The sequence below is a fragment of the Arachis stenosperma genome, chromosome 5, assembly GCF_014773155.1.
Source record: "Arachis stenosperma cultivar V10309 chromosome 5, arast.V10309.gnm1.PFL2, whole genome shotgun sequence".
Classification (NCBI taxonomy): Eukaryota; Viridiplantae; Streptophyta; class Magnoliopsida; order Fabales; family Fabaceae; genus Arachis; species Arachis stenosperma.
This window is the reverse complement of record NC_080381.1, coordinates 36812063-36823703: the sequence shown is the minus strand read 5'-3', so window position 1 is coordinate 36823703 and position 11641 is coordinate 36812063. Positions and strand designations below refer to the sequence as shown.

Here is an 11641-nt window from a genome sequence, read left to right as displayed (position 1 = left end):
ATAAAAATTATTTTTGTAATAAAAATACAAAAAATTTAAAATTTACAATAAAATTTTTTGTTTATACATATGTAATTATTTTAATTAATAAATAAATTTGTGCACAATAGAAAAAAATTATAAAAGAGACAAAATAACTAATAATAAAATTCTAATTAAAATAGGTATTAAAAAGTTCAATTAGTATTTTAAATACATGTTCATCAATAATTCTCAACAAAATAATAAAATTCTTATCTAACAATAATTGTCATAACAAAATAGTAATTAATATTTATCAAAAAGATGTCAATCTACTTGCATATTTTATATCTATGCTTGACTTTGTTGGAACAATCTGATAGTGTGTGGATCCAAAATCAATGCCAAATGAAAGCTTTTTGGTAACATCAGAGTAATGGTATGATGAACTCAAAATCCTCTTGCCTCCACTGAGTCCAATAACTGCTGCAGTAGCCATTGTTATACTCCCCTAATAACTATGTGCGAGTAACATCAAACTTCCCTATTAAGGCAATAATTCTTAACCTGTGTCAGCTGAAAATACAAGTGTCAGAAAACTCCCAAATTGTTCTAAGTTCTAACCATATGATTATCCATAAAATAGCAAAACAACACTAATAGAATAAAATCAAAGGAACAGAATAATTCAAGATCCATATACTTCAATTTTTTAGTGTAGAATCCATTGAAATAACTTATAAAGTTACAGCATATAAATGACTGAAACATAAATTTAAAGGGGAAAGAAATGAAAAGATAAAGATATGAAACAACTCCCTTGACAATTTCTGCCATTCCTGCGAATGAGACAGCAATTACTAGAGTCTGTTGCAGTGACAACACGCATCACTCCCCAACATAGCCACATTATTTCAGCAATGAGGAAAAAATTTTCTTCCTCACAGTAGCATAACGCTACAAAAATAAGTAATTAAAAAGGAAAAAGAAAAAAAGATGATTGATTAAAAATAGCAAGAGTGTATTGCAGAAGCTACCATGAAGTAAGATGGCAGAAGACAGAGAAAGCAAAGGCCAAAAATGTTGATAGTCCATTCCCAATAAATGATAAATCACAAAAATTACTGCAAATTTTTTTGTTATACCTGGTCATCACTTTGTATCACGAGTTGATGAGGAAGGACGATCGTTGCCATTCGAACATTGCTTACTATTTATATCATGTGTTGATTCCTTGGCTCGTAATAAAGACAGTGCTTCATCAATATTTGTGCCAAGAGAACTCTGTTGCAAGAGAAGCTTCACAAGATCCTCCAAACTTTGGACTCTATCTTTTGTCTCATGAAGTTCAGTTTTCATTGAACTTATAGTCTCTGCATGTTGTTGCTTAATTTTAGCAATCTCCCTTTCTTTCTGCAGAGATATTTTTGTGATTGTCCTCCCATAACATTGAACTCTTTCTGGTTGTTCTTTGCCAAATACTGCAGTAAATACTTTCTCGGGAGTGTCTCCAGCTTCTTGGTGGCTCTTAAGTTTATCCTATTAAAAAAAACATAACAATTTTAGCTTGTTCCACTCACTGATTCTCATGCTTTTTTCCAAAACAGCCTAAAAGTAAAGGTGTTATGTCATGGCTATTTCCTCAGTTCAAGAAGAAGCATAGCAAGAATGTGATGATGAGTTCCCCAAACAGAACTGAATCTGAAAAAGTTTCTCAAGTTCTTAAGGACATGTGAATAGTTTCAATTGAGACACTCAAGAGGGAGTTAATGGAAGCAAATAAGAGTAGGGATGCAGCATTAATGGTAGTTTCTGAGATGAGAACTTCATTAGGGAAACTTTTAATACTTTTAATAATGATATAATGAACATATTAAAAGTTAAAACTTAGATTTTATGTCCTTTTCACAAAAATTGTATTCACTTAATAATATGTATTCTAGAAACACACATTTTATTCAAGTTGATGGCTGAGAGCTCTGTTTACCAACCATGTCCATATCAGCTACCCATTAAATATAAATAGATGACAGAAATTAAAGGATGATTTGATTAATTTCAAACCTAAAAAAGCAAGCTGTCTTAAATTAATGCCTACCAAACTCCAAACTCTAAAAGGACACGGGACACTATTGTGAGTCTGTGACAAGTCACTGTTATTTTAATTAGAATTAAGAGGTAATATATCATTTAACATTTGTATCTTTGACTTCTCGCTTGCTATATCTAAATAAATTAAAGCATAAGCAATTCACATGTATATTTTAATTATGGACCCCACAAAACATGATCATGTATGTTTTAAATCTACTTAATTAGTTATTTATAAATTATATTAGCTTTCAAGAAGAATCCTCCTCCAGGGGGAATTGACTTTGAAGGCTCTAAAATCAAGATATATACATATTACATACTATAACAATACATTTTTTTAGTTTAAACCCTCCATTGGAAATCTTAAGGGTAGAAGAGAATCCAGGATTTTATATTCAGGATAGGATCTTAAGTTTTATACAGGACAATCTGACTTAAAATAATACTGTAAATTAAGGCAGTTTTATTTCAGATCAATTTGTAAATTAAGGCAATTCTACTTCAACTTATTATGACTTACAATAACAGCTTGTGTTCCTGAATCGAGCTCTTTTCCTTTTCGTCCAGTTCGAGTTGCAACAAACACATCAACCTGTGATGGGTCTTCTTTGTTCTCATTCATTTCACGCTACAAGTAAGGGGAAAGAGTATTAAAAATGGTCAAAAATAATATTTATCTAGTTTTAAGATGGTCATTACACAACAAAAAAACACTTATAAGAAATCAAAATTATTACCATTTCATTACGCACTCTTGCAAAACTTATAGGTCCCATTCGATGTTGATGTTGTTGCTTTTTACGATTTTCAGAATTTAAATGAGATAGAGCCTATACCCAACAAAATTAAAGGGAGTTATATGTAATAAACCAAAAGCATAAAAAAGACAAAGAAACAGAATTATTTATTCTACAACTCACCTTAACAGAAGGAATACTCCAATATGCAATTAACTTTCGAAATTGAACTTCTGGAATATCTAAAGGGCGATTTTTCAGCATATCTTCAATGTTGTTATATATCTCAAAATGCTTTCCCTTGATTCTTGTTTTGTAACCTTTCCAAGCTTCTCGAACACCAGTCATCACCTACTCTTTCCCCTCTTTTGGAAGAATGAACTTTGACTACAAAAAAGTACAAAACTATAGCTAAGCCATACGAAATTGAAAATGACAATTCAAGAACACTAAAAATAAAGAGAACTGCAGCATAAAACAACAGCTATATATTTTCACAAAACTATAGCTAAGCCATAAATTAAAAATTTTCAGATCATAAAAAATAGATGAGAAATAAAACACTTATGTTAATATATTTCCATATGCGCTTTTTGACTTTGAGGGGCACAACTTTCCAACTAGTGTACATCAATGTTATGAAATCACTATTCCTTCCCATTGTTCCAATAAAGTAAGTTAAATCCTTCACTCTTCTTGGAGTTGGTCCCACTGTTTGTCCTTCATAAAAAGTCACCTCTTCTCTTTCTTCCCAACTTCTTGCATGGATTTTAGCACACCTTGTTTTTCTTCGTGTCCTTCTAGTCTTTGGAGTATCTATAAATATGTGCAATTTAACCATTTAAATAAATTATATAGCTATACATGCTAATCAATAAGTAAAATGATAATTATGTATAAAGTACAGCACCTTTAACATTGTTAGTTTCCATAAGGTGATTGTCATCACCATGAAGAACTGCATCTTCATATTCACCAACATAGTCCTCATCATCCGAGAAATCATCATCATCATCATCTCCAACTTCATTAGCATTTGCTCCACTATGTTCCTCCTCTCCTTCCACATGAATCCCATTTGTCTCCAAAAATGTATCAAGTGTCATGGCTTGACAACTTGATTTTGTATTTATCTTCCTAAGATTTTGTTGCTTTTCTTGAATAGATCTTTCGTTTTCAGCACTTGGTTCAAAATCGTCATCTTCTCTTTCCAAATGAATCCCATGTGTCTCCAAAAATTTATCCATACCCATGGTTGGACGCTTTTTAAGATTTTCTGGTTCTTCTTCACTAGCTACAATTTTCTGGTTCGGCGTACTTTTCATTCTTTTGGAAATTGGGACTTCTTTTTGAGTGCTTTGCTTAGAAGGCATAGGAGTCACTCTCTTTTGTCTATGACCACCAGCCATCATGGGAGAGATAAAATGCTGCTTCTTATGAATTTTTGCTGTATTTTTCTGCATGAATTCCTTGTTGCTTTGATACTGTTTTACCAGTCTTCTCCGCTTTAGAGTAGTTCTTGTTTCCATTGTATTTCTGAAATAAAATAAAATAAACCTATTCTATTAGAACCTTAAAAATAAAAAGGAAATAAAATTAATCAGTTATGCTATAGCTGCTGTATGTTAATAAAAAAGAAGAAAACTACTATTTAATAGAAATAAACAAGAAGGCATGCCATAAGACACATATATAAAAAAAGTGATACATCTTTCATTCTACTTTTCTACTGTTTAATACAATTAAAAATTTAAAGTATATACATCTTTCATTCCACTTCCCTACTATTTAGTGTAATGAAGGAAAAAAGTATAAATCATTCAATGTCGTCTTCGGAATTATCTTCTGATTCTGTGTTATATTCTTGTGAAAGAAGAACTCCTTTTGAAGCATCTATAACAACTTCGTGCAAGTCACCCCTAATCAAATCAATTTCACCATTATCATTGGGTATAGAAGGACCCATTGACTGATCAGATGGCTCTTTTTCATAAATAGCTTGGGGATCAACATCAGCTTCGTCACCTATGTTAAATAAATCCCTTGGAATTGACTTCATAACATAATGTTTATTTTGATCAAATGGATCTTGCACATAAAAGCATTGGTGTACTTGACATGCCAACACAAAAGGCTCTTCTTGATAGCATTTTTTGTTGAATTGAACATATGAAGAGCCATAGCCATCCTCTTGAGTCTCATACCAGTCACATATAAACAATACAACCTTAAAATTGTCAAAGTAGTCTAACTCAATTATATCATTTATTCTGCCATAGTAGGAAATTTTTGCACGAATTGGATTTGGATCCTTTGCACTTGCAAAGCTCGTAGTCAACGCAACTAAAGTTACACCACTATTTTGCATCTTGCGTCTTGCCTCACGTTGCCTAGTATGAAATCTATACCCATTGATAAAATACTCCGAATATCTTTTTGCAATCTCATTGGGCCCTCTAGAAAGCTCTTTAATCCAATCTGGAACATTTTAACGCATGGCACGTCCTTTAAACCATGAGGAAAAGGTCATACTATGGTTCTTAGCTTTCACCCAACTTGTTCCTTGTTGATCAGCATCATGCTCTCTAAATCCAAAATTAGGATTTTCGTAAGTAAAACTTAGAAATAATACCATGATTCATAATTAAAAAAATTAAAAGAAATGGACAGTTCAATAAATGGACAGTTACCTAACATAGTCTTCAATTTTTCCACAGTTCAATAATATATAGCTATGGGCTTGGTTTTGAGACTTGTCGTCAAGAGAAAAAAGCTCACCCTTCTTTGCTCCCAATGGACAGCCTTTCTTAGGAAACAAAATTGGAAATGAATGTGGAATTTTCGCTTCAAAGTCATTAGCATCATTATTCCGGGGTATTCTATTCAATTTTGTTTGAACACCATCATGTAAATAACGTGAGCAAAAAGTCAAACACTCATCAACCAAGTAGGCCTCCGCAATAGATCCTTCTGGACGACTTCTATTTCGAACATATGACTTCAAAGTACACATGTATCTTTCGGGAGGATACATCCACCGAAATTGAACTGGGCCGCCTAGTCTCACTTCATTAGCCAAATGAATAGGCAAATGCATCATTATGTCAAAAAATGAAGGAGGAAAAATCCTCTCTAATTGGCATAGTGTTATCACAATCTCTGCTTCCAATTGATTTATCTCATCTAATGTAATAACCTTTTGACATAACTGACAAAAAAAGAGCCAAGCCGAATTAAAGGGATTGCAACCGAATTTGGAAGTATACTTTTGATGGGAATTTGCAGTAAATAATGCAACATAAAATGGGCATCATGAGTCTTGTAACCAGATACTTTTCTTTCTGCAAGGTTCACACATCGAGAAATATTTGAGGCAGCACCATCAGGTAGTTTTGCTTTCTTCAAGACATCACAAAAAATTGATTTCTCAGCTTTAGTCATGGAGAAACATGCTTTTGCAAACTTCACTTTTCTATGACCTCTTATTTCTTTTGGATGAAGATTCTTACGAATGCCTATTTCTTGCAAGTCATATCGAGCATTTAGGTGGTCTTTTGTCTTGCCAGATATATCCAAGAGAGTTTCAAGAATACTGTCAACTATATTCTTTTCTATATGCATTACATCAAGATTGTGTCTTGATGTGTTATACTTCCAGTAAGGTAAATAAAAAAAGATTGACCTTTTCCTCCACGAGCCTTCATTCAACTTTTTTTTTTGTCTTCCCAAAGGAGTTCTCCATAGAATCTAAGTGACTTAAAACTTCCATGCCCTCTAGCAATGGTGGAGCTTTTCGATGTTCTTCTTTTCCATTAAATGACCTCTTATTAGTTCTCCATGGATGTTCCTCGGGCAAACAAAAACCGATGACCCATATAACACATCTTCCGACTATGTGTAAGATAACTAGAACAAGTCCCATAGTTACAAGAATGGCAAGCTAGTTTTCCTTTTGTACTCCACCCGGATAACATTGCATATGTAGGGAAATCACTAATTGTCCATAAGAGAGCTGCATGCATTTGAAAAGTTTTATTTCTTGCGGCATCGTATGTTTCTATCCCAAGTTCCCATAACTCTTTTAATTCCTCAATCAATAGTTGCAGGTACACGTCAATATCATTTCCTGGCGATTTTGTTCCCGGGATCAACAGAGAAAGCATGAAGTATTCTTGTTTCATGCACATCCATGGTGGCAAGTTATAAGTCATTAAAATAACCGGCTATGTGCTATGAGATATACTCATGGTTCGAAACGGATTGAATTCATCGCTCGCCAAACCAAGTCTCAAGTTACGAGGTTCCTTGGCGAATTCTAAATGTCGGTTATCAAAATCTTTTCATGACTGACCATCGGCAGGATGCTTTAGCTTTCCATCCTTTTTACGCTCTTCCTGATGCCAACTCATATTCTTAGCGGTCTTTGAGCACATGAATAGCCTTTGAAGCCTGGGAATTAGAGGAAAGTGCCGTAATGTCTTTGCAGGAATGTTGTGAGCTTTCTTTGAAGATATGTCACCTTCAACTACCGTAGGCTCAATCCAACGAGAAGTTCCACATTCATGGCAACATGTTTCATTCTCGTGCTCTTTTCAATATAGCATGCAGTCATTTGGGCATGCATCAATCTTTTTATAATCAAGACCTAAATCTCTCACCATAGCCTTGGCTTTGTTGAAAGAAGAAGGGAGATTCAAGTTAGGAATAGCCTCTTTCAACAACTCCAGGAGGGAAGTGAACGAGGCATTGCTCCATCCATGTAGACACTTCAACAAGTATAGTCGGATGGTGAAAGATAACGTAGAAAATCCCTTGCAAATAGGATATAGTTCCTTACTAGCCTCATCAACCAAATTATAGAACTTCTTTGCATCTTCGTTCATACCTTCTTTTTCTCCCTCAACATCTGCCACATTCCTAAACCTTTCGTCTAGCAAGCCTTCAATGTCATCGCATGAATAAATCTCATCGGTATCACCAGTATCGACATCCATACCAATTACACTTTCCCCATGATTAACCCATCGTGTATAGCCCTTGACAAATCCAAAGCATATTAAATCGCTATAAATAGACTCTTTGACCCCAAAGGAAGTTGCAACATTTTGCACAAGGACATAGAATTTCCTCTCCTTGAGGATTTCCAACGGAGTAAGCATAGTCCAAGAATCTATTGACGCCGTCTCTAAACTCTTGGCTATGTCTTGGTAAACTCATCCAGTTCTTGGATGAGTCCTGGGAAAACCTAATTGTTCATAGTAATATTACTATTAAACTAAAAATGATTATGGTCTTAAACACCAGCTAAAAATAATTTTCTTTTATCAAAATGAAATCTGAAACTTGTTATATATACACGGTTGCTCAATATAAAATATATAAAAAGAAATATTAAAAAAATGCTTTTATATCTTAAAAGAAATATTAATAATTCTTTTATTATTCTAAAAAGCTAAGTAAATACAAACTAATCATAATTCTTTTATTATTCTAAAAGAAATATTAATAATTACTTTTGAAAATATATATTTTAAAATAAAAATGCTTTTATATTTTAATTTTTAATTAAACAATCAGTATTTTGTTACATAAAAAAGTGCAAAAGAATAACATAAACATATAAAAGCAAATAAGCATAAGATAGAAATATCTTACGAGGTCATGCCGCAACAATTTGCTATATATGCACAATTTGCACTTAGTGTTTATCAAAGATCCGTAAATATTTTTTTATCAATCTCCTTCAAGAAAAAAAAAACCAGAGATTAGTGTAACAGAAATAAATAAAAAGTAATTGAAAAAATGAAAGAAGACCAATTTAATGAAATACTTATTATAGATTAGTTATTACTAGTGGGCTAATGCAAAGAAATTTGAGTAGGTATATGAAATTTTGGTATAACAAAAAAATAGTTATATATAAACTGAATGTTTTTAAATAGAACCGTACAAGTTAGATGGGTTCTGCTTATAAGACTAAGCCCATGACAAAAATTAGTTATATATTCCTTATTGTTTTGTTTACGGGGAATATGGAATTCATGAAATGGTACATTCCCATAGCATGGGTAAGGATTCAGGTGAATTTTGTGTCTTGCATGCATGCTTAACTAACACTCCTAACTACCTAATTATCCCATCACTTACTCAATTTCAACCTACCTATTCCTATAATTCATTTTATTACTCCTTCTCTTCCCCTAAATCAAATTATATATATATATATATATATATATATATATATATATATATAGACACACACACACATGTATCACTGTTATATATATATATAGACACACACACACATGTATCACTGTTAATTGTTTTACCGAAATTGGAAATAAAGAGAACCAAACTGTACTAAAAATTTTAATCAATATAGCTGCTTGTTCATTTGGAAGCAAGATCATAAAATATACTTGATCCTGTTATCTTAAGCTCTCAGCATTGAACGAATCTAAATCTTTTACTATACTATACGAGATCTTAGTTGTTTTATATAATCATTTATTACTTTTCCTTTACCGATTACATTGTTTATTAAATATATATATAGTTGATTAAAAATCACAAATTCAAATTAAGTGACATCATTAAAATTTAAAATTCTATATTCTGGATCTTCACAAGCATCAAAACGGCAGGTCTTGCTATTTTCAAGAAAAGGTCAGTTGCAGAAATATTTATTAACAAGCTAAGGTTTAATACCAGCTTCTGCATCAGAAACAAAGCCAGCATTATACTGAGAAAAATGAGTTAATAAGTTAAATTTTTCACTTTCTGTTGAGAATCACATGAACATACTATATCAGCTCCAGAAAAAGAGGGAAGGAAGAAAAACAAACGGAAAAAATTGCAGCATAGTGTATAGATTCACATAATTTAGAAAACACGTTTCAAAAACTAGTCCAATAAGTACATGATGAAGATTGATCCATCCATTTCAAGATAACCTCCATTTTGACCATTACCTTAATTAATTCAGAAGCTCGTAACCTTAAGCCAAAGATATTCATCATTCTCACCTTGTAGTGATGTGTTTCTTGGAAATGATCGTGATTTTTAGTTGTTTTGTAAGCCTCCGAGAGAGTTACCACTGTAGCTTGTGCAGCAGAATATGCAACTTATGATCCAACCAAAGCTAATAGAAAAGCAGCCTATAAATTTGAATAAGACAGGTTACACAGTTAAATAGAGATTCTAAAGAAATTATTTTGTGAAGCACATAGGCAATTCAATACTGGCAGAAAAGTAGTAAATGTTATTTAAGTTAATCATCATCCCCCCTTCACAAGCTCCCTCCCCTGGCCATAACCCTCCATACACTCCAGTAGTCCCACCAAAAACTCCATCACCACCGTATGTTACTCCTACACCACCAAAAGCTCCTTCCCCTGGCCATACTCCTATTATTCCACCATATGTTACTCCAACTCCACCGCAAGCTGCTCCTTCCTCTGGCCATAACCCTCCATACACTCCAATAGTTCCACCAAAAGCCGCTCCTTCCCCCGGCCATAACAATCATCAACCTAACCCTCCATACACTCCAATTGTTCCACCAGGAACACCAAGATCATCACCTTCTCCATATGTACCAACACTAATTTCTCAACCACGTTATCATACTCCAACTCCACTACAGGCTCCTTCCCCTGCTCATAACAACCATCATCTAATCCTCCATATGTTCCATCACCAATTTCTCAAGCTCCTTCGCTTGCTACCCACAATAACCATCACCCAAACCCTCCAAAAACACCATCACCACCCAAACCCTCCAAAGTAACAACAGGAATACTATTTGTGTGACCTAAACTTGTCAATAGGAAGGATATATAAACAGGTGCTAAAATAGAGCAGAAAAAAGAACAGTAGAATCATCAATACCTGCAGAAGAATGCCAAAAATGAGAATCTCACCAAAAACACGAGCAGTGATAATCGAACAGTGACTGATGGTGATGAACGCGAGCAGAGAGGATCGAAGCTCGACGAAAAGAGAAGTAGAGGACCGAAGCTCAACAAGCAGATGATTGAATCTCAACGAGTAGAGAATCGAAGCTCAACGAGGAGAGGAGCAGAGGATCGAAGCACATTGACGAGCAGAGAAGATCGAAGCACATTCACGAGAAGAAAAAATCGAAGCTCATTAGCGAGCAGAAATTGAGATCGAAGCTCAATAAAGAAACGCGCGTCATCATTGAATGGATTGAAGAACAACAGAGGAACGAAACATTTGGAATGGATTTAGGATTTTGTGATTTTGTTAGGGTTGTGGTTTTAGGAACGAAACATTTTGTAATAGATTGGGGTTTTCTTCTCCCTCTTTTTCTCTTTCTCTGCACAATATAATTTATTTTTGTTTTTTAAAAAATATTAAAAAATTTTAAGCAACACTTGAAACGTGAAGTCTAAAATAAATCTAAAGGCAATTTTAAAAAAAAGTAATATATTATTTTTATAATAGTTGTTTTTATATATTTAATATAGCAACATTTGTTAAATGTAATATATAAGTATTATAAATGTTGTTTGTTTAATTTATTAAAGCAACGTTTTTATATATTTTTTAAATTGATCAAAAATAACATTTATTAACAAGGTGTTATATTAGCTTTATTTTTTGCAATAAATTTTAAGTGATGCTTTTAACCACTTTAAACAACACTTTTTAAGGGTTATTTATCGCACATGTTGCAATAGCTCAAAAATGTTGTAGTGCCACTAGAGTCATGTTGCCTTGATCTGCTTCTTATCACCGATAAAATTTCTGTTTGCTTTGAGCTTTCTGTTTGGTTATCTTTATTTGTTATGTTGATGATAAATTGATCATACAAATATGGTAAA

General features: G+C 33.2%; 1 protein-coding gene and 1 long non-coding RNA gene across 2 annotated transcripts; both read right to left on the bottom strand.

Moving 5' to 3' along the window:
• Positions 1 to 325: 325 nt before the first annotated feature.
• Positions 326 to 3140, bottom strand: LOC130980700 (uncharacterized). Its single transcript, XM_057904355.1, has 5 exons — positions 2976 to 3140; positions 2793 to 2885; positions 2576 to 2683; positions 1107 to 1500; positions 326 to 537 (listed from the first exon to the last, which is right to left on the bottom strand). Exons 1-4 carry the CDS (start codon positions 3138 to 3140, stop codon positions 1114 to 1116), a joined length of 753 nt encoding a protein of 250 aa, XP_057760338.1. The 3' UTR covers positions 326 to 537; positions 1107 to 1113.
• A 1009-nt stretch (positions 3141 to 4149) lies between these two features.
• LOC130979456 (uncharacterized) lies at positions 4150 to 10910 on the bottom strand. Its single transcript, XR_009086647.1, has 4 exons — positions 10683 to 10910; positions 9818 to 9949; positions 8448 to 8533; positions 4150 to 4328 (listed from the first exon to the last, which is right to left on the bottom strand). It is a non-coding gene; the product is annotated as an uncharacterized LOC130979456 (long non-coding RNA).
• Between the last annotated feature and the right edge of the window lie 731 nt (positions 10911 to 11641).

What these genes read in the sequence shown, in the direction of transcription:
- LOC130980700 (XM_057904355.1), bottom strand. Translation starts at nt 3,140, where the DNA reads ATGACTGGTGTTCGAGAAGCTTGGAAAGGTTACAAAACAAGAATCAAG. An exon ending in GGAGTATTCCTTCTGTTAAG is followed by an intron (nt 2,886 to 2,975) that starts GTGAGTTGTAGA and finishes TGTTGGGTATAG; the next exon opens with GCTCTATCTCATTTAAATTC. An exon ending in CAGGAACACAAGCTGTTATT is followed by an intron (nt 1,501 to 2,575) that starts GTAAGTCATAAT and finishes TTTTTTTAATAG; the next exon opens with GATAAACTTAAGAGCCACCA.